The following is a 22,500-nucleotide window of genomic DNA, read 5'->3' as shown; positions in this document are numbered from 1 at the left end:
CTACTCTGACCAATGAGGACAGTGGCTTTTGGACCAATCAGGCTGCAAGGATTTGGCGTTCTCCTTTGCCTGAGGACAGACCAATCGGGGACCAGGTCTGCGTAAGCAGCTCCCGGGGTTCTGGGAGCGCACTTGGCCTTCCCACCGAGACAGAGCCCCTGAGCTGAGCTCTGCATCCGGAGCGGTTACACGCTCACACTGCCTTACAGTCCTGCGGTGTCACACTGGGCTGTTTGCACTCGTTTCCTTCTTCACTGAACCCCACTTGGGGACTCCTCTTGGCATTGAATTGGTTGACCACACACACACACACACACACACACACACTCAAGTGCACCCCACATACATGCACACATAATATGCACATGCAAACTCACCCATACACACTCTTACACATACATGCACACACATCAATACACACAAACATGCACACACACATACCTCCTCACACAACGCACACACATATACACAGACACACACACTGACACATACACAGACACATACATAGTCACACACATACACACGTACCTGCATACTTACAAACACATGCTCACACACATACCCACTCACATACACATGTGCACACACTTACATACATACTCACACACATTAACAGATATGCACATACACACACATGTGCGCGTGCATACACACAGTCACACATATATTCGCTCACGAAGATGGATATCTACACATGGTTCTGATATCCATCCCGTTAGACGTCTGTGATAGACACAGCGGGCCCACTCGGCCGCGCCTGCATATCGAGGGAGGGACCCCAGTCTCTTAAGCAGCTTCCCCAGAGGAACCTGGCTTTAGAGCCACAGACGGTTCAGTGCAGAGAGCGGGGAAGTGCCCATTTCTCTCCGTCTTCCCTCACTCCGTACACAAGGCCTGTCCTGAAGGGAGCCGCAGGGGCGTGGCACCTCAGAACGGCTGGGGAGGAGGGCGGGCCCGCAATGGCTTTGGGGCCACAGCAGATCTCCCCTCCAGGTCTCCAGTCACGGTGATCGTGAACGAAGGTGCCACTGGCTCCCATCTGCTTCCGCTAATTGTGAGCCCCCAAATGCAGGTGCTGCACCCCGCCCCTCAGTGTGACTGTACTTGGAAATGGGTCTTGAGGGAGGTAATTGTCCCTCAATGTGACTGGTTCTCGCGCGGAGATGAGGACAGAGAAGAGGTGTCTGCAGGAGACCCGCCCACACCCGGCCTTGGGCTTCCAGCGAGGCCTCTGCCTGAGGTCTGCCCAGCTGCTGGCTCACAGCCGGTGTGGGTGCCAGGCTCCCGCAGCGGCGCACAGGCAGGACCCGCCTCCCAGAGCCGCTGCTCAGCCACCGCAGCCCCGGAGCCCCCGGCCCTGGTCCGGGGAAGCTGGCTGCCGGGCTGCGGGCAGCAGCTCGCGCTCAGGGACCCACCTCCATGCTCTCCTGGGGCTCGGCAGGCCCCCCCGGGCTGGAGCTCATGGGGGCAACTGGGGGCGTCAGGAAACACTCTCCACAGACCCGGCTCTGCCGGCCGCTCTCTGCCTTGAACTCGGAGCACTTCCCACAGATGACCTGCCAGACAGAGGACCGTGACCCTCCCTCCCGCAGACAGAGCTTGCCCTGGGAGAGGCCGGAAGTGCCACAGCCAGAGACAGACACAGTGGGTGAGGGGGGCTGCTCTGCGAGCCTGAGGCCAGAAGCCAGGGGAGGGCAGAGATCAAGGCTGGGGGCCCGGGCATCTGCATCACAGAGGAGGGCTGGGAGGAGGGCTGGAGGGCTGGGAGGAGGGCTGAGAGGAGGGCTGGGAGGAGGGCTGAGAGGAGGATGGGGAGGAGGGCTGGGAGGAGGGCTGGAGGGCTGGGAGGAGGGCTGGGAGGAGGGCTGGGAGGAGGGCTGAGAGGAGGGCTGGGAGGAGGGCTGGAGGGCTGGGAGGAGGACTGAGAGGAGGGCTGGGAGGAGAGCTGGAGGGCTGGGAGGAGGACTGAGAGGAGGGCTGGGAGGAGGACTGAGAGGAGGGCTGGGAGGAGGGCTGAGAGGAGGGCTGGGAGGAGAGCTGGGAGGAGGATGGGGAGGAGGTGTCACAAAGGAGAGCTGGGAGGAGAGCTGGGAGGAGGGCTGGGAAGAGGGCTAGGAAGAGGACTGAGAGGAGGGCTGGGAGGAGGACTGAGAGGAGGGCTGGGAGGAGGACTGAGAGGAGGGCTGGGAGGAGAGCTGGGAGGAGGATGGGGAGGAGGGCTGGGAGAAAGGCTGGGAGGAGGACTGAGAGGAGGGCTGGGAGGAGAGCTGGAGGGCTGGGAGGAGGACTGAGAGGAGGGCTGGGAGGAGAGCTGGAGGGCTGGGAGGAGGACTGAGAGGAGGGCTGGGAGGAGGACTGAGAGGAGGGCTGGGAGGAGGGCTGAGAGGAGGGCTGGGAGGAGGACTGAGAGGAGGGTGGGGAGGAGGGCTGGGAGGAGGGCTGGGAGGAGAGCTGGGAGGAGAGCTGGGAGGAGGGTGGGGAGGAGGTGTCACAAAGGAGAGCTGGGAGGAGAGCTGGGAGGAGAGCTGGGAGGAGGGCTGGGAAGAGGGCTAGGAAGAGGACTGGGAGGAGAGCTGGGAGGAGGATGGGGAGGAGGGCTGGGAGAAAGGCTGGGAGGAGGACTGAGAGGAGGGTGGGGAGGAGAGCTGGGAGGAGGGTTGGGAGGAGGGCTGGGAGGAGGTGTCACAGAGGAGAGCTGGGAGGAGAGCTGGGAGGAAAGCTGGGAGGAGGGCTGGGAAGAGGGCTAGGAAGAGGACTGGGAGGAGGACTGAGAGGAGGATGGGGAGGAGGGCTGGGAGGAGAGATGGGAGGAGAGCTGGGAGGAGAGCTAGGAGGAGGGCTGGGAGGAGGACTGGAAGGAGGGATGGGAAAAAGGCTGGGAGGAGGACTGAGAGGAGGGTGGGGAGGAGGTGTGAGAATGGCTGGCTAGCCCCACTGCCCAGCTCACCACCCCACACAGCTTGCAGTGGTGCCTCCTCTTGGTAATTGAGTTGAAGGTCTCGCCACAGCCCCTGCAGCTCTGCTTCTCCTTGTCCCTCCTGGTCTTGGAGGACCCCCTCCTGGGCTCGAGCTGTGGGAGACACAGGGCGCGCAGTCAGCCCGGCACCATGGGGGCGGCTGTGTGAAGCTGGGCAGCACCCACAGGGGAAACCCCGAAGTAGACAAGGGAAGGCAGCAGGAGCGTGGCATGGCTGCCCCCCTCTCCCTGTCACACAGTGAGGCTCTCAGGGGTCAGACTCCATGCTGGGATGCTGGCCCTGCCTGGGGCCAGGGACTCAGCCCCCGGAGACGGTGCTGTCTGCAGAGGTCCGAGTCAAGGACCGGGTGTCTGTCCTGAGCATCGGCTACGCGCCCTCACATCCGCTCTGTCCTTCTCGGGGCCTTGAGCTTGGCACACGCTCCTCATGGCACATGCATGGCGGTGCGGCCCCTGGGACTGGCAAGCGGACTTCCAGCCTCCAGAGCCGAGAGAATGAATGCCTCTCCAGGTCACCGTCTGTGGTATTTTGTTACAGAAGCTCAAGCTGACTGATACTAAGACCAGGGTGCAAATTTTGACTGTACTTCCCAGCTATGTCGTCCCCACTCATCATCCTCCCAGCCCCTGTGGGCCCCACCATGTGACGCCTGTACAGCCTGGCATAAGGTGCCCAGGGGCAGGCTGGCTCCTCCGAGGCTCAGCTCCCCTCCACAGACACTGGGTGCAGACAGACCTGGGCCCTTCTCACTCCATCCCACAGAGGCCCAGCTAAGGGGAGAATGGGGCATCACAAACACTGTAAGCAAAACCAACACTTCTCAGAACAACTAAGATGGCAGTGTAGGTTGCTCACCACCTCCCACAACCACATCAAATTACAACTAAAATACAGAAAACCGTCATGCAGAACCTCCTGAAGGCGGGCTGAATGGAAGTCCTACAATAGAGAAGCAAAGAAGAAAGCACCTGAGGCTGGGAGGAGGGTGGGAGTGTGGAACAAGCTGGCCAGCACCCACGTGTGCCACTTTTTTAATTGGGAGGGAGATCATATCTGCGGAGCTCCCCGCCCCCATGAGGAGCCAGGGGTCCCAGACTCCAGCCCCAGGTTCCAGAGCTGAGAAGAGAAGCCCCATAACTTCAGACTGTAAAAACCAATGGGGATCGAGGCTCAGTGACACAGAGGCTGCTGAAGACCCAGGTGTTCCTCTTAAAGGGATAGTGCATGAACTGAACTGACAAGATATCCCTTCCTCTGAGCTCCAGCACAAGGGCAAAGCTCTGGGGGACCCAGATACATATGAGATGGCATCAGGGCAGGAACTTGGGGGTAGCTTTCTCCCAGACAAGGGTGCTCACAGGGGTTATTGTTCCTGTGCTGGGACCTCCTGTGTCACAGAGCGACTGGCAGCCATATCTGAGTCTCCACCAGCCTGGAACACACAGTTCACTCTGCCCTGGGGATTCCCTGAGACCCTGCCCCATCCAATTTGCAGCCCCATCAAGCTATTTGCAGTGTTTGCAGTGGCTTTTTGATATTAATCGTCTGTCCTTGCTCATGCTTCAGACTTCGCTAAAATCTCTCAAACAAGCTGCAGCTGGTGACAGCATGCCCAAGGCATATCAATAAAAGGTCCAAGACCTGGCATTAGCACCAGCCTGCTTTGGTTCACAGCCAGGCCTCACCTGGGCACCTCCAAGCCCAATACAAATAGCAAATAGCAGCCATCTTCAGATCCCTGTGTAGCTCCTGCCAGGTGGCCCCAGGCAGTGGCTGACTTTGCACCTCCCTGGAGATTCAAGAGCCAGTGCACCCAGTGGGAAGCTTAAGGCCACACCAGATTACAACTTTACACATCCACAAGCGACACACTTAAGGGGCAGACTCAGTGAGCACCAAAGCCCCACTGAAGCAAGTCCTGCTCCATAGGGGTGTCTCATGCACAGCTGCTCTTCCACTGTATTCCCAGCTGGTCCTCACAGCCAATGGGCCTGAAGGTCAATTCCCCCCAGTGACACCAACAGCCATCAAGGCTCAACTACAAGACTGTGCACACAGCCAACACTAGGGTGCACTTACAGTTCCCAGCTCAGGTGACTGGGGAGGCAGAGCCACTGGGCCCTATAGGACACCTACCACACAAGGCCACTCTACCAACTCCAGGAGACATAGCAACTCTACCTAACACATAGAAACGAACACAGGGAAGTAGCCAAAATGTGGAGACTAAGAAACATGTCACAAAAGAAATGCAAGAAAGCAAACTACTAGAGAATTCAAAAACTATAGTTATAAGGTTTCAAGGATCTTAATGAGAGTTTCAAGGGACATAGTGAGACTTTCAAGGATCTTAGTGAGAATGCCAAAAAATTAAAGAAAAAGGAACAATCAGAAATTAAGCATACACTGACTGAAATAAAGAATAATGTACATGGATTCAACAGTAGAGGATTCTGAGAATGAAATCAACAATTTGAAATATGAGAAAGCAAAAAACATATAATCAGAAGAACAAAAAGAAAAAAGAATTAAAAAATCTGAAGAAAATGTAAGGAGCTTCTGGGAAAACTTCAAGTGTACCAACATTCACATTATGGAGGTACCAGAAGGAGAAGAGAGAGAGCAAGATATTGAAAACCCATTTGAAGAAATAATGACAGGAACTGTCCCCTACCTGGCAAAAGCATAGAGTCCCAAACAAGAGGAATCCAAAAAGGACCACACCAAGACACATCATAATTAAAATGCCAAGGGCTAAAGACAAAGAATATTACAAGCAGCAAGAGAAAAGCAGTTAGGAACCTATAAGGGAGTACCCATATGACTGTCAGCTAATTTCTCAACAGAAACTATGCCGGGAGTGGCAAGAAATATTCAAAGTGATGAATGGCAAGGACCTACAATCAAGATTGCTATACCCAGCAAAGCTCCTATTTAGAATTGAGGGTCAGATAAAGAGCTTCACAGACAAGAAAAAACTAAAGCAGTTCATCACCACCAACCACTATTACATGAAATGTGGATGGGTATTCTTTAAGAAAAGGAAGAAGGAGAAGAAAAAGATTTAAAAAATATGAACAATAAAAAGGCAATATTGATACTTATCTATCAATAATTGAATCTAAAAATCAAAATAAATAAGAAATCTATTTATAGAATAAACTGGTGAATAAAATAGAATCAGAGGCATGGAAATAGAACAGACTGATGCTTCTCAAAGGGTAGAGGGTGGGGTGGGGCAGGAAGAGATTAAACAAAGATTTTAACATATATATTTTATTGATTTTTTTACAGAGAGGAAGGGAGAGAGAGATAGAGAGCTAGAAATGTCGATGAGAGAGAAACATCGACCAGCTGCCTCTTGCACACCCCCTACTGGGGATGTGCCCACAACCAATGTACATGCCCTTGACCGGAATCGAACCTGGGACCTTTCAGTCCGCAGACCGACGATCTACCACTGAGCCAAACCAGTTTTGGCTAAACAAAGATTTTATATGCAGATGTACATTACCTACAGACACAAACAATAGGGTGGTGAAGGCCTGGGGTGGGAACCAGGTAAAGGGGGGCAATAGGAGAAAAAAGAGGGACATCTGTAATACTCTCAACAATAAAGATTTAAAAAAATAAAAACAAAACAACAATAGCAAAAAACAACTAAGCTTCCCACAGCCAGGTGTCCTCCCCAAGGCCACCTCTGGCCTTGGCCGCCAGCCACCCTGAGCCCGCCCCCATCGGGCTCCTTCCCTAGAGACCTCCCTCAGGATGCTGGGGCCTGCGGTGAGGAGGGGGGGTGAGCCAGAGAAGGAAGGGGAGCGGAGCTGCCCAGGGGCTCTGCAGTGGCTAGAGCCCCTGGTTTCCAGGTGAGAGCAAGAAGGGCCAGGAAGTGAGCCCAGACGTGGTCCAAAGGCACCACCACAGCGCTTGGCCTGGTGGGCAGCACGCACGGCTGCTGGAATGGAGAGGCCAGCCGGCCAGCAGGGTGTCGCCAAGGGGATGGACGGGGTGTAGGGCCAGCCCCCCGAGGGAAGAGAAGCGGTGGTGGGCGGGTGTGCAGCCAGCAGCATGGCCCCTGGTGGCCAGCAGAGACCCGTCCTGGCTGGAAGCAGGGGCAGCTCTGGGTGCAGAGTGCTAGCAGGGCGGGGAGGAGGCCCTGCTGTCCTTTGCCGCGGGCCAATGATGGCAGCAGAGCCGGCCACACGCTGGGCCCGGTCCGACCAGAGCCGGTTGTGTGCTGCCCAGCATCTGCCCACCGCTGCAGTCCTGGAGGCACTTCCTGCAGGCAGCTCCCCGCAGGAGGTCAGGCAGGATTGGTGGCAGGCTGGTGACCACGTGGCTGTGGGCAGGAGCCCCCCGTGTCTCTGCACGGCCTCACTGGTCAGCCACGCTGTGTGGACCAGGCTCTCTGAGCAGCTGGCCAAGGAGCCACTCGTGTTTTCTGTTCGGGTGTCCGACAGGGCCAGGCCTGGCACGTCTTCTCAGTGAAGTGCAGGGGCACCAGCTCCTGGGTCCCAGCCCCTCTCCCCCACCTCCTCCCCTCCCCTCAGGCCGCTGCAGGCCGCCTGGAGGACGCCAGTGTGGAGGCCGGAGGCCGAGGGGCGAAGCCAGGCATTTCGCTCAGCCTCCCCCTTCAGCAGCTGGTCACGCAGCAGGGAGCGGGAGGAAGGTCCCAGAAGCACCAGGTCCCCACGGGCAGCCCGGGCTCCGCCCTGAGGACGGGTCCCTCAGGGTCCTCGGGGCATCCGGGCAGCCCGGGCTCCGCCCGCAGGGGTGGAGGCAGCCAGGCTGTTTGGGATGGAGGGGAGGGGCTCACTCAGCAGCAGGGGTCCCTCCCACCTAGAACGTTCTCTGGGGGGCCCACACCCACCCGCCTCTTGCTCCTCTCCCCCTGCCTCGGGTCGGGTCCCGCTGACACGCAGCCCAGCCCGCCGGCTGCCCCGCTCCGCGTCCGGGGCTCAGCCCTGTGCAGCACACGGACCTGCCCTGGAAGTCGGCACCGCAGAGGACCGGTGGGGAGGGCGTGCCAGCGCCCCTGCCAGGGGTCGTGGCGGCTGTGGGGACGTGCCCTGGCAAGGACAGGAGTGAGTAGGGGAGGCTGCCCTGAGGTGCAGGCCCCTCTGTGGTTTGTTCGGCCGCTGGGTGCCTGACGCGTGGGTGTGTGAGCAGCCGTTCCAGAAAGGAGCCTGGTGGCGCCTCCGCCTGCCCCGCGGGCTGAGGACGGCGAGCAGGCTCCGGATAGGCGTCTTGGGCACGCGCCTCCCTCGGCCCATCCTCCTGGGCCCACAGACCGGCCAGATGTCACCTCCAAGCAGCCTTCCCTGATGCACCCACAGGCCCTCCTGACAGGGCCCTGCTGCCGGAACTCCCAGCCACGGATGGCCTTTCGTCTGGACGGCGGAGCCCTGCAGGGCCGGCTGCCTCGGCTCACACTCACTCCACACGTAGACCGAGGCGGCCAGCTCAGGTCTCCAGACGCAGCTGGGCCCTCCACGCACGGAGGGCGCCCTGCAGGGCCCAGGGGCCCCCACCCTCCACCAGCAGACCAGGGTCATCACTGGGCACCTGCTCACCTCCTGCCTCTGCTGGGGGTCGCTCACCCCTGCGGCACCCCCTGTGCCGTCGGCGGCCACCGCAGGCTCCTGGGAGCTGGCGCTCGTGGTCTGAAAGGGACGGACACGGTTGGCATGAGTGGAGACTCCGGGCACACGCCACAGCCGGGCAGCGTTGGACCAGCCCAGACGTGCCCCTGACCATCGCAGCCACGGAGAGCGGCCTGCCCCCAGCTCCCTCCTCCCGCAGCGGTCCTGCAGAGAACTCTGCCCCTGCCCCTTTCTCTCCAGACAGAGGCAGATCTGCGCAGATGGTGGGAAGACAGCCAGGCGGCCTGCAGGCGAAGTTTGGCCGCAGAAAAGCGTGCCACCCGGTGTCTGGGTCTCCGGCTGCTGCCAGGCCCAGCACCCAGGCCCCTCCCACACAGCCCGGCTCTGGCACTCACAGGGGCCTCTGGCGTCCGGGGGCGGTCCCCGTCCGGGCTGAAGGCGCTGCTGAAGGCCCTGAAGGTCTGGCTGTTCTGTCTGTGCTTCGAGATGGTGGCCTGGATGACCTGGGCAGGCAGCACAGGCCTCAGCGGCGCCACGGAGAGCCGCCCACACCCCCACCCTGCGCACGGAAGCGCCCCGGCAGGAGGAGGTGAGGCCTGGGGCCTGACCCACAGCAGCCAGGCCTTCGCCGTCCCGGCCGGTGCCCAGTACAGAGTGGGCTCCCCCGGGTGCTCCAGGCCATGGGTGCTCTCGGTGGGTGTGAGGCCTGCCTCCCTTTCCCGCTGGATCACATTTCCACCTGATCTCTGAATTCCTTTCTCTCCCACCCAGAGACCTGCCTAAGCGTTTGGAAGCCACAGTCTCTAACAGTTAGTGTGTGGCTGGCCTGGCCCCTCCAGCCTCACTATGCTGCCCGCGTGCTGCCCGCCTCCCCGCCCGGCACCCGGAAGCACAGGCTCCATCCTGTGAGTCCCACCCCTCGTTCTGCTCTGCCTGCCAGGCCGTGGAGGGGCAGTGTGGCCCCCCTGAGCCAGCAGGCAGCAGAGGTCGACTTCCTGGCTCCTAGATCAATGTTCAACCCCTGAGCCATGCTGGCCAGCTCTTTTGTCTCTTTATTTACCAGGGAGGTGGGTGGGGCCAAGCAAGCAGATTGAAAGGCTCCTGTGGGCTAAGGCGCTTATGAACTTGGCCACTCCACCATGTCCAGGCAGGAGGCAGGGCCCTGCCTGGGGCCACTCAAGCCTGTGTTCCCACAGGGAATGGCCACCCTGCTCAGAATTAGGCGATTTGGTTCCTCTAAAGCAGTGTTTCCCAAAGTGCGGTACGCGTACCCCCAGGGGTACGGGAAGAGTTTGGTGGGAATGTGCACTGCACCATGCTTAGCTGTGCCCAATTCTATGTTCTCATGAGTACAAGGGGTACTCAGTGTTACGAAAATTATAGAAGGGTACACATATGTCAAAAGTTTGGGAAACACTGCTCTAAAGCTTTAGGGGCTTCACCTGAATCCATTCTTTCTTCTCCTCTTCCGTCCTCGGAGAAACAGAAACAGGTTTTATGATGTCAGCCTCGGATCCGAGTAACTGCCCGATGCTTCCCCGCCGGAGCCGCACCCTGGCTGTCTCCACGGGCAGTTTCAGGCCCAGAAGACGGCCCGCAGGGCTCCAGGACACTGGCCCAGGTGTGGCCAGAGGGGTCAGGTGTGGCCAGAGGGGTCAGGTGGGGTCAGGTGTGGCCAGAGGGGTCAGGTGTGGTCACAGGGGTCAGTGGGGTCAGCTGTGGCTTGGTGTGGCAGGTGTGGTCACAGGGGTCAGGTGGGATCAGGTGTGGCCAGAGGGGTCAGGTGTGGTCACAGGGGTCAGTGGGGTCAGGTGTGGCTTGGTGTGGCAGGGGTGGTATGCAGAGGCCTCTGCAGGGGAGGTAAGGTAATGCCTCCTGGGCTATCACCAAGCCCTGGGTAGAAGGGAGGGTCACCCACGCGCTGTCACCAGTCCAAGCACGGGCCTGGCACGGAGCCCACCTGCAGACCCAGTGCCCCTGCACCACACCCGGGCGGGTGCTGTGGCCAGACCCCGCGGCCTGGGCTGCCAGAGAGCCAGTCCGTGACCCTCGTGAAGAACTACACTGCTTTAGGAAAGGTGCTCTGATTAAGATGATTTCTGGTAAATTAAGTGAAAAAGGCAAGATGCAGAACAGGCTGTGCAGGAAGCAGCCACCGGTGACTTTAAAAGCAGATGCACACGTGTGAGCACAGAGACCCTGCCGGCGTGTGAGGGGCGGGGAGGGGGCTTAGCCCTCATGGACTCCCCTCATTCCGTTACAGTTTAAACCACAAACGAGTGAACACATAGAAACACGCAGAAGGTGGTCTGGTTTGGGAAGAAGTCGTGGGCTGAGATTCCCGGCCAGAGACGGAGGGAAGGCCGCACCGCTGAGCCTACCGGGCTCGCAGCTCCAGGGCCCGGCTCCTTCCGGTGAGCGTGAAGGTGGGGGCGGCCGGCGGCTGGCTGGCGTCCTGCACCTGCGGGCAGGGGCCGAGGACAGAAGGGAACAGTCCCCACGCGGCCTGCACTGCAGTCCTGCCCTCCCCGCGGAGGCCTTCTGTGCCCTGGGGGGCCAGGACCTCTCCCCACCAGCCTGCCTGCCCGCCCGCCCCGCCCCGAACCCGCAGCCACAGCAGGACGCCTGGCTCCGGGCAGCGGGCGGCCCGGGCGGGACCGCAGGCAGAGCAGTGCCGGGGGCAGGGCGGGCTGCTCAGGACCTCAGGGCAGTCCAGGGGGGACCGCTGCTCTAACACCCGCGATCACACTGACCTCTTTCTTTTTTTTACAGGGAAGCACCAGAAAACTGGCTTCTTCTAACTGTGGTTGTTAGTCAGTCGTTACTTTTAATGGCATTTCTTAAACCTGGATTCAGAGAAGTTCAGAGTAGGAACTTTTTTGTATCACTAGGGCAAAACTTCTCTTTCCAGAACGGACCAGATACTTTGATTTGGTCGCTATGTTTGCGCTCCTGTCGGTCCACAGCCCCGCACTGCCGCCAGCTCAGGCCAGGCCCGGAGCCGCGGCCAGAGGCGGGCAGGAGGCGAGCACGGATGGTCAGGCACCCCTCAGGTGTCAGGGGCCCTGAGCACTGACCGCACAGGGGCCGGGGCTGGCCAAGGTCCTGGGCCACCCTTCACCTGGGAGCGTGAGCCCACAGCACCTGCCTGGCAGAGGGGCCAAGCCCACAGCATGCAGCCTGGCCGCCTCGGGCAGCCCCGTGTGCCTGGGTGGCTGTCGGCCAGAGGCTCACAGCGGGGCCAGCGTGTCCCCAGCCTGCCGTGCCTCCCGGGAGGGGGGCGGGCTCACCCACCTGGAGGTCGGAAATGTCCATCTTCTCCCGGACACTGAACTTCGGGCCCAGGAGCCGCGGTCTGGGCACGCAGTAGAGGACCGAGCTGTTGAACTTCCAGAGGGACAGCGTGAGGGCGGGCTGCTGCCAGGCCCTCGGAGAGGGGGGTGGGCGGGGGAGATGGGCAGACGGGGGGTGGGGGGTGGTAAAGGCTCACCAAGAAGAGGTGGCGATCCTGGGCGGCGCCCGTCTTGGCGGACAGCTTCTGGATGGGGCCCTCCTTGACCAGCTCGGTGGCCGGGTTCACCACGGCCTCCTCCCCGCCCAGCTGCTCGTACACTTCCAGGAGCTGGTGCATTTTCTCCTGCAGGACAGAGGCCCCGGCTGTGTGGCCTGCAAGGCTGCGGGGCCTCAGGCCTTGTTCCCGCTCCCCCAGCCCACGGAGAGCCCAGACCGCCGTCGCCTGCCGCTCACCTCCCTCTGGCCTCAGGGCGGGCTGGTGGCTGCATGACCAGCTGGTGCCCAGGGGAGCGATGGGAGAGTCCGCAACTGTGGCCCCAGCTCTGAGCCAAGAGGCCCGGGGCCTGGCCTGTCACTCCCACGGGGCCTGAGCCAGGCGGGAGGGGCAGCGCAGGGGAGGCAGCGGCACCCTTGGGACCCTGACCCACACGCTGCAGCAGCCTCTGCCCTTGGGCCTGAGTCATCGCAGCCTGGAGACTACCGGAGCAGACTGGCTGGCCAGCCCTTGTGCTTTTGCTCCAGAAACAGCTGGTCCATGTGGGTGGGGGGACAAGAAGGGAACTGGCATTGAGAGCGAGGAGGACAGGAAGGGGAGGGCTGAAGGGCTTTGTATGGACCCGGGCCCTGGGTGTGCACTGGTGTACTGCGGCTGGGTGTGTACTGGGTGTACTGGGGCTGGGTGTGCACTGGTGTACTGCGGCTGGGTGTGCACTGGGTGTACTGGGGCTGCGTGTACACTGGGTGTACTGGGGGCTGGGTGTGCACTGGGTGTACTGCGGCTGGGTGTGCACTGGGTGTACTGGGGCTGGGTGTGCACTGGTGTACTGGGGCTGGGTGTGCACTGGTGTACTGGGGCTGGGTGTACACTGGGTGTACTGGGGCTGGGTGTGCACTGGGTGTACTGGGGCTGGGTGTGCACTGGGTGTACTGGGGCTGGGTGTGCACTGGGTGTACTGGGGCTGGGTGTACACTGGGTGTACTGGGGCTGGGTGTGCACTGGGTGTACTGGGGCTGGATGTGCACTGGGTGTACTGGGGCTGGGTGGTGCACTGGGTGTACTGGGGCTGGGTTGTGCACTGGTGTACTGGGGCTGGGTGTGCACTGGGTGTACTGGGGCTGGGTGTACACTGGGTGTACTGGGGCTGCGTGTACACTGGGTGTACTGGGGCTGCGTGTACACTGGTGTACTGGGGCTGGTATTCACAGGGTGTACTGGGGGATGGGTGGTACTGCGGCTGGGTGTGCACTGGGTGTACTGGGGCTGAGGTGTGCACTGGGTGTCCTGGGGCTGGGTGCACTGGGTGTACGGGGGGCTGGGTGTGCACTGGGTGTACTGGGGCTGGGTGTGCACTGGGTGTACTGGGGCTGGGTGTGCACTGGGTGTACTGGGGGCTGGGTGTGCACTGGGTGTACTGGGGCTGGGGTGTACTGGGTACTGGGGCTGGTGTGGCACTGGGTGTACTGGGGCTGCGTGTGCACTGGGTGTACTGGGGCTGGGTGTGCACTGGGTGTACTGGGGCTGGGTGTGCACTGGGGGTACTGGGGGCTGGGTGTGCACTGGGTGTACTGGGGGGGGGGGATGGGGGGGCTGGGTGTGCACTGGGTGTACTGGGGCTGGGTGTGCACTGGGTGTACTGGGGGCTGGGTGTGCACTGGGTCTACTGGGGCTGGGTGTGCACTGGGTGTACTGGGGGCTGGGTGTGCACTGGGTGTACTGGGGCTGGGTGTGCACTGGGTGTACTGGGGGCTGGGTGTGCACTGGGTGTACTGGGGCTGGGTTGCACTGGGTGTACTGGGGGCTGGGTGTGCACTGGGTGTACTGGGGCTGGGTGTGCACTGGGTGTACTGGGGCTGGGTGTGCACTGGGTGTACTGGGGGCTGGGTGTGCACTGGGTGTACTGGGGCTGGGTGTGCACTGGGTGTACTGGGGGCTGGGTGTGCACTGGGTGTACTGGGGGCTGGGTGTGCACAGGGTGTACTGGGGCTGGGTGTACACTGGGTGTACTGGGGCTGGGTGTACACTGGGTGTACTGGGGCTGGGTGTACACTGGGTGTACTGGGGCTGGGTATGCACAGGGTGTACTGGGGGATGGGTGTGTACTGCAGCTGGGTGTGCACTGGGTGTACTGGGGCTGGGTGTACACTGGGTGTACTGGGGCTGGGTGTGCACTGGGTGTACTGGGGGCTGGGTGTGCACTGGGTGTACTGGGGCTGGGTGTGCACTGGGTGTACTGGGGGCTGGGTGTGCACTGGGTGTACTGGGGGCTGGGTGTGCACTGGGTGTACTGGGGCTGGGTGTGCACTGGGTGTACTGGGGGCTGGGTGTGCACTGGGTGTACTGGGGGCTGGGTGTGCACAGGGTGTACTGGGGGCTGGGTGTGCACTGGGTGTACTGGAGCTGGGTGTGCACTGGATGTACTGGGGCTGGGTGTGCACTGGGTGTACTGGGGGATGGCTGTGTACTGGTGCTGGGTGTGCACTGGGTGTACTGGGGGATGGGTGTGTACTGGGGGCTGGGTGTGCACTTGGTGTACTGGGGACTGGGTGTACTGGGGGCTGGGTGTGCACTGGGTGTACTGGAGCTGAGTGTGCACTGGATGTACTGGGGCTGGGTGTGCACAGGGTGTACTGGGGGATGGGTGTGTACTGGGGCTGGGTGTGCACTGGGTGTACTGGGGGATGGGTGTGTACTGGTGCTGGGTGTGCACTGGGTGTACTGGGGGATGGGTGTGTACTGGGGGCTGGGTGTGCACAGGGTGTACTGGGGCTGGTGTGCACTGGGTGTACTGGGGCTGGGTGTGCACTGAGTATACTGGGGCTGGGTGTGCACTGGGTGTACCGATGGGCTAGGCAGACACCTGGTGTGTGGAGAGCTGGCTTGCACTGGGAAGGCAGTTGCAGGCAGGAGGGTTCTACACAGAATGACAGATTAGGTGCCCCTGGGAAATCTGAGTGGAGAAGGGTGGGTCAGAGGCCAGGGGCCGGCTGGTGGCTTGGGCAGCATGGGGAGGTCTGGTAGCCAAGGTTGAGGGTAGGTTGGGAGGGATGATGGAGTCCACCTGATGGAGCTCACTGATGGGGCCCACTGGGGACAGGCATGTGTGTGTGTGTGTGAGTGTGTGTGCACTGATGGAGCCCACTGGGGACAGGTGTGTGCATGTGTGTGTGTGAGAGAGTGTGTGTGAATGTGTGTGTTGTGTTGTGTGTGTGAGTGTGTGTGGGTGTGCACTGATGGGGCCCACCTGGGGACAGGTGTGTGTGTGTGTGTGTGTGTGTGTGTGAGAGTGTGTGTGAGTTTGTGTGTGCATGATAGAGCCCACTGGGGACAGGCGTGTGTGTGTGTGTGTGTGTGTGTGTGTGTGAGTGTGTGTGAGTGTGTGTGTGCATGATAGAGCCCACTGGGGACAGGCGTGTGTGTGTGTGTGTGTGAGAGAGAGAGTGTGTGTGTGTGAGTGTGTGTGTGCACTGATGGAGCCCACCGGGAACAGGTGTGTGTGTGTGTGTATGTGTGTGTGTGTGAGTGTGTGTGTGTGTGTGTGTGAGAGTGTTGTGTGTGAGTGTGAGTGAATGTGTGTGTGCACTGATGGAGCCCACTGGGGACAGGCGTGTGTGTGTGTGTGAGTGTGTGTGTGTGTGTGTGAGAGTGTGTGTGTGTGTGTGTGAGTGTGTGTGAGTGTGTGTGTGCACTGATGGAGTCCACCGGGGACAGCTGTGTGTGAGCCCGCTGAAGGCACCTGCCCCCCACTTCTCCCTGCCCCGCACTGAGGGGCCCTCACCCTCCGGGTCGCCGCCCACTCACCGTTTTGCGGATGGCGGCGTTGGAGTGGCTGGCGGCCGTGGAGATGAGCTCCAAGGACTCTGCAGGGGGAAGCGTGGCTCAGGGCGCCCGCGCCTCCACCCCCGGGCCTGCCCCGCCCGCCAGTCCCCGGGGGCTGCTCCAGGCCTGGCTGGCTGGGGGGCAGGGGTGTGGCTGCAGACACACTGGCTTGCGGGGCCTGGGGCTCGCACCTCATTCCAGGGCATGCCCTGCCCTGTGTGTGTGCCGGCAGCTGTGCTGGGCCAGGAGTGACCCGGCCCCAGGAGCACCCCCTGAGCCCAGGCACTGAGCGCCTCCCAGGGCTGGGTCTCCCCTCACTGCCCAGCAGGCCTCCTCGCTCTCAAAGACCCTCTGTCACCTCCCAAAATTTCTGGGGCCCTTGGAGCTCCCTCCCTCCCTGTCTGCCTCTCCCTCCCAGGCGTCCGTGTCCCTGAGGCTGTCTCCCCACCGCCCAGGAGCCGCGGCCTCGGCTTCTCACTCTCGGCGTCCTGCCGGTCCGGGGCGTCTGCCGGCAGCCGCTTCAGATAGTCCTTGAGCAGCAGCTCGTAGCGGGGCACCCTCTGCACGGGCTCCAGCATGTGGTGCTGCAGCGTCAGGCTCCCGCACGCCTCCTGCTTCTGCGGGACAGACGCAGGCCGTGGGCCTGGGCCCCGCGGCCCTCAGGGGCCCCGAGGCGCCAGGACAGCCCGGCCCGCTGCTGGCTCTCGCACAGGCGCCTGGACAGAGACCCCACCTTCCCTCATGGGTGCTGTCCCCGCCACATTCCTGACTGAGCTCTGCCCCCCAGGAGGTCAGGAGCTTCCCCCCAAGGGAAGCCCTGGTCCCCTGCCTCCTCCCCACAGACAGCATGTGGGTGAGCAAGGCACCCCAGGCTCCCACTCTCTTCCCTCAACATAACCTCCTGGCCCCCAGCACCGGCCCGGACCAACCACGGGTGCCGAGCTGCCCCTCGCTGTCCGCCCCCCCCTCCACACCCTCGCATGTGGAAAGGAGCTCGGAGGCCGGCTCCCTGGGGGCTGGCAGCACCCCGAATCCCAGGAGCACCCCAACAGTGGGCTGTCGGAGATTGTCCCCCAGAGAGGACAGGGTGCTCATTGCATGGAAAACCCACGGACAAACCCAGATGGTGGCTGCTGTCTCCTGCAGGAGTGACAGGGGCGAGGCTGAGACGGAGACAGAGACACAGATGGAGATGGGGACAGGGACGGGGATGGGACGGGGATGGGATGGGGACGGGGACGGGGACTGGGACGGGGTCCTGGCTGGCATGTGGGCCAGAGGATGAAGCACACTGGGCAGCAGGTGCGTCTGCAGGGCAGGGGACAGCATGGTGCCAGGTGGCCGGGGAGCAGGACTCGCAGTGGCTGCACAGCTGTTACTTCGTCTAAAGGTTCAAAACTAATGACCCGTGTGTGTGGTTGGAAAGACTACAAAGTAAACAAGACAGAATGTGAACAGTTCCCCATTTAAGATGTGAAATTATTTCAAAATAAAAATTCTGAAAGTTCAGGCCATGCTTCGGATGGAACCTCGGGGCCCTCCAAAGGCCACATCATCCCTGGTCTGTCTACAAGGGGCCCTCAGCTAGCGGGGGGCGGGGGTTCCTGTGCCCAGGCACCCAGAACACCCCAGCCTCACCCACGAAGGTGCCATGCCTCAGGGCCTGGGTTGGGAGGCCTCTGACGGCCGCAGACCGTGCTGCCCTGGGACGGAGCCCCTGCCCGCACCACCCACGGCCCAGTCTGTCCAGGGTGTGGGAAGCTGTGTCCAGCCCGGCTGGACCCGGACCATGTCTGCCTGTAACAACACATTGGTCACGCACCCCCGTGTGCAGCCACTCAGGGGCTGCAGACCTGCGGAGTGAGCAGCGAAGACGGCTGCCCCCGCCAGGAGGCGCCCTCGGCACCGCCCGGGCCTGGCCCACAGCCCAGAGGCTGGCGGTGGTCAGGCCGGGCTGCGCGGAGCTGCACGAGAGGGAGCCCGTGCTGCCTTTTCTCTCTTCTTCCTCAGGACAGCCAGTCAGACACCCGGCCCAGTGCACGTTAGACAGGTTCCGACCTCCTCCGTTACAGCTGTATTACTATTACTAGAGACCCAATGCACAAAAGTGTGTGCACTTGGCGGTGCGGGGTGGGGGCCGTCAGCCGGCCTGTGCCCTCGCTCAGTCCGGGGCCACAGGGACCGGCCTGAGCCCTCAGTCGGACATCCCACCACCGCCCTGGACTGCCAGCCACGAGCCAGCTTCTGGCTGAGGGGCTCCCCCTGTGGACGTGCATTTATAAGCGTTACTTTAAAGACTTATTAAAGCATTACTTTGGCAAATACGGCTAATTAAAACCCAAATATTTTGTATAGAAAACATCAAAAAGCTAAAAAATTTTTAAATCAATAGAAAAATCATTAGAAACACACGTGACAGATGGCAGTTAACATTCTTAACATAAAAACCTCAGGAATCACACCGAAAAGGGCGACACAGCGGAGACAGCAGCAGCCATGACTTTGCAGAAACGGGAAGCACTTGGTGGCATCGTCCCAGTCGCCTGCGCCGGCCCTCACCCTGGGACACAGATCGTGCGGCTCTGAGCCACGGTTCCCCGACAGGTGACACAGGAAGGATGGTTTGTCTCTGGGAGTTAATTTATGACTCAAAGCGTCCACAGCGCGTCTGGCCACGGCCTGCCTGGCCCCAGTCCCACGTGGAGCCCAGCCCCTCGCTGCCTCTCAAGCCCTACCTGGATGCCAGGCCTACCTGGACGCCAGGCCTACCTGGATGCCAGGCCTACCTGGACGCCAGGCCTACCTGGATGCCAGGCCTACCTGGATGCCAGGCCTACCTGGATGCCAGGCCCTACCTGGATGCCAGGCCTACCTGGATGCCCTGCACCACGTCCCGGAAGAGGGGTGAGCGCTGGCTCCAGGCGTTCACCAGCCCCACCGCCCGGTCGAAGTTCTTGACGTACTCGCCGTACATCTTGAGGAACGGGGCCAGCTTCTGCAGGATGTCCCCGAACCGCGGGTTCCAGTCCCTGTGTGGGGAGCGAGATCGAGATCGTCAGAGAGGCCACTGGTGAGGGGGCAGGTGAGAGGGGCTGCACGGGGTGAGGAGGGGGCGGTGTCTGCTTCCCCAGCTCACAGGGAGAAAGAAGCAAATAGCAGATGCCGGATGGCAAAGGCAGGCACAGAGCCGGGCCACACCAGCCCGCATGGGGAGCTGGGCATCAGAGAGCAGCGAGGGCCCACGGCACCCTCCCACTGAGCAGCGGTGAGCGCGGGTGGGGGCGGAACTGTGCATCCCGACACCGACTGGGTCAGGGGCGAGAAATAAGCCACAAGACGCACCAATGTAAATTAATATTCTTTGATCTTAGAGCTGTGGGGGATTGGCACTAAATAACTCATCGTACAGAAGGAAAAAGGCACACAGACAAAGCCAGCCACCGTGGCCTCGCCGGAAATGTGCCCGTGGCTCCAGCAAGGCCCAGCCGGGGCGGCCGCCCTGCCCCTGCACTGCTCCCGCCCAGCAGCCGCGGGGCAGGATGGCCCTCCCGCCTGGAGGAGAAAAGCTCCTGCCCAGAGGACGGTAAGCCAGAACCCAGCCCAGCCCTGAGCTTGGACCCCAAGGCCTGGGCGCCTGCTCCGTAGGGGCCTGTCCCTCTGAAGATGGACACACGGACCCGGAGTCCAGCCAGTGCTGGTGGGGAGGGGCCCGGCACGGAGGCTCTGCGGGCAGCGAAGGGGAGCGGAGTGGCGGACACCACAGCCGGAAGCTGAGGGCCTGGCCCAGAGCAGAGCAGGCGGGCGGGCGGGCGGGCGGGCCTGTGAGTGTGACCGCAGCCGCGGGAGCAGAAGGAACACGCCCCGGAGGAAGAGTCGCCCAGAGGAAAAGGCTCGGTGCGCTGGTGGTTGGGTGCTTGCAGCGTCTGACCCCACTTAATCCCGGGAGCCCAGGCAGGTCCCCTTGCTTTCCAGTGAAGAAGGGAAGGCTGGGAGGCCTCGCGGCGTGGGTCGCCGAGGTCAGGGCTGCGAAGCAAGCCCAAGTGCCCTGGCTTTTTAAGACATAAAACGCCCAGACTTAGAAGCCGCTTGGCAAAGAGAGTTAAGAAACAGCAGCACCGAGACACCATCACCAGGACCGTCAGCCGCCAGCCGGGTAGCCAGCTCCCAGAGAGGCTGGCCAGTCCCCAGGCCCGTGAGGAACTCACCACTCCTCCGTGATCCTCGTCCGCAGCGCGGGCAGGAGGAACTGCCCGTGGAAGCGGTAGATGGAGGAGATGTTCGAGAAGACGCCGGTGGTGACCTCCGCAGGGACCCCTGCTGCCGTCAGCTGGGCGCAGAAGACCTGGGCACACAGAGGTCACTGAAAGGTCACCGTGGTGCTGCCACGCCGCTTCTGCGGGTGGGGTGTCCAGGGGAGGCTGACGCCTCTTCTTTCCTTAGTAAACCTCCATCCCGCACGCGCTCCAATGACCTGGGTCTTACACAATATCCCTAAGGGCGGGGATGAGGCAGGTGGGGACAGGCCATCCTTCCTCCAACCACCTCCGTGGGAAATGGCAGGTCCCAGCTTCCCTCTCCACTGTGAGCCACAAACAGAAGCAACACCTGTTACACCCTGGCTTCCTTTGGAGTTACTGCCTGGCTCATCAATCCCATGTTGTCACATGGACAGAGAAAGCGCCACCCACAGTCCCACTGTTTATTCAGAAAGATGTCCAGGAGCCGTGCACATGCTCATGTGATGAGACTGCCAGGAATAAGGAGTAAAATCCCTCAAGGGGGCCAGGCAGGACCTTTGCCCCTCGGCCACAAGCTCTAAAAGTGAGAAGTATAAGTTTCTGGAGGGTCTGAACGTAGACAAGACGTGCCCCCGTCAGAGGCTACCTGGTCGAGCAGGTGCAACCGCCTCACGTAGGTCTCCTCGGTGTGCAGGAGCTCCTGGGCGATGTGGAGCAGCTCCTGGGCCCTGGAGCGCTGCAGAGAGAGGAGCCAGAGCTGATGGGGAAAGTCTCTTTAATATATAGTGTTGGAATAATTGGACAGATACATGCAAAAAAAAAAAAAAAAGAAAGAAAAAAGAAAGAAAGAAAAGAAACTAGGGAGAAACCAAGATGGCGGCATAGGGTAGACTCCTGAATACAGCCTACCACAACAAATTTGAATTTAGAACTAAAAAACAGGGGAAACATCACCCTGAAGCACCGGATGTCTGGCTGAGAGGAGGCTCTACCATCTGGGAAGGAGAGAGAAGGCACGCTGAACCTCAGGAACAGTGAAGGTGCAGTGAATTGCATGCATGAAAAGGTGACCACCCAACTTCGCTGCTGGCTTGCTTGTGGAGCGCGGAGAGGGCAGACAGCTAACATGTGGCTAGCTTTCTTGTTAGGGAGGAAAATAGAACCACCCTATTGCTCTGATAGACAGCCCCAGACAGGGAGAGGCCAGACTTTCAGGCAGTGGGCAGAGATCTCTCGGAGGTGTGTGAAGCCAGGGGCCATTATTGCGGGACTCAGAAACCAGACCTTTGTAGGGAGGGGCTGAATAAAGCTTGTCTGCACCACCTGAGACTCCGCCCCATCCAAGCAGAGCACAGAAGCCCTTTCAGTGACTAGCTTTCTCGTTTGCTGCAAATAGGACTTTCCCAGGGAGGGACAGACAGGAATCCAAAGCTTGTCTGCGCCTATACCAGAGAGGTGCAAGCATCTGCAACCAATCTTGCGGGATTCACCAAGGCTTGTCTGTGCCACCCCAAGATTCCACCCCATCCAAGCGGAATACAGAAACCCTTCTAGCTGAGACACTTCTGATCCTCATAGCCAGTTGGCTTGGTGATCAACGCTTCCCAGTGATACCAACAACAAGCAAGGCTTAACAACAAGACTTCACACACAGCCCACAAAGGGCTCCGCCAAGACTGTCCACCTCAGGTATCTGGGAGGCTGACCCACTGAACCATATAGGACACCACCCTACCAACTCAGGGAAGCTGTGAAAATGCTGAGATGAGACAAGGAAACAGATCACAAACAAAAGAAATGGAGTACAAGAAGCGACTGGATATAGAATTCAAAACCACGCTTATAAGGTTTTTCAAGAATTTACTAGAAAAGCCCGATAAAATAAACAAGACCTATGAGGATATGAAAAGAGACCAACCAGAAATAAAGAATACATTGTCTGAAACAAAAAATTTATACTGAGTCCTAAAAACAGAATGAAAGATCGCAAGAATCAAGTCAAAGATTTGGAACACAAAAAGCCAGAGGCCACTCCTCCACAAAAGCAAGAAAATAAGAGAATCCAGAAAGTTGAAGATAGTGTAAGAAACCTCTGGGACAACTTCAAGCGAACCAACATCAGAATTATGGGGGTCCCAGAAGAAGAGAGAGAGCAAGATACCAAAAGAATACTGGAAGAAATAGTGACAGAAAACTTCCCCCACCTGGGGAAATAAATAGACTTACAAGTCCAGGAAGCGCACAGAACCCCAAACAAAAAGAATCCAAAGAGGACCACACCAAGACACATCATAATTAAAATTCCAAGAGCAAAAGACAAAGAGAGAATATTAAAAGCAGCAAGAGAAAAG

The 22,500-nt window shown here is 60.2% G+C and overlaps 1 protein-coding gene across 1 annotated transcript in view; it reads right to left on the bottom strand.

Moving 5' to 3' along the window:
• FGD3 (FYVE, RhoGEF and PH domain containing 3) overlaps positions 1-20,906 on the bottom strand; it is a gene marked incomplete at its 5' end in the record, with an annotated part of 25,479 nt that extends 4,573 nt beyond the window's left edge. Inside the window, 13 exons of the mRNA XM_045578750.1 lie at positions 1,416-1,556; positions 2,948-3,070; positions 8,552-8,641; positions 8,977-9,084; positions 10,024-10,054; positions 10,963-11,042; positions 11,876-11,968; positions 12,072-12,218; positions 15,894-15,952; positions 16,390-16,528; positions 18,784-18,940; positions 20,117-20,253; positions 20,796-20,906. Coding sequence (XP_045434706.1) covers positions 1,416-1,556; positions 2,948-3,070; positions 8,552-8,641; positions 8,977-9,084; positions 10,024-10,054; positions 10,963-11,042; positions 11,876-11,968; positions 12,072-12,218; positions 15,894-15,952; positions 16,390-16,528; positions 18,784-18,940; positions 20,117-20,253; positions 20,796-20,906 — 1,416 coding nt within the window. The remainder of the gene's footprint in view (positions 1-1,415; positions 1,557-2,947; positions 3,071-8,551; positions 8,642-8,976; positions 9,085-10,023; positions 10,055-10,962; positions 11,043-11,875; positions 11,969-12,071; positions 12,219-15,893; positions 15,953-16,389; positions 16,529-18,783; positions 18,941-20,116; positions 20,254-20,795) is intronic.
• Positions 20,907-22,500: the final 1,594 nt, after the last annotated feature.

The sequence above is a fragment of the Pipistrellus kuhlii genome, unplaced genomic scaffold (assembly GCF_014108245.1).
Source record: "Pipistrellus kuhlii isolate mPipKuh1 unplaced genomic scaffold, mPipKuh1.p scaffold_m20_p_102, whole genome shotgun sequence".
Classification (NCBI taxonomy): Eukaryota; Metazoa; Chordata; class Mammalia; order Chiroptera; family Vespertilionidae; genus Pipistrellus; species Pipistrellus kuhlii.
Note: the sequence above shows the minus strand (reverse complement) of the source record. Positions and strands in the feature narration are given on the sequence as shown.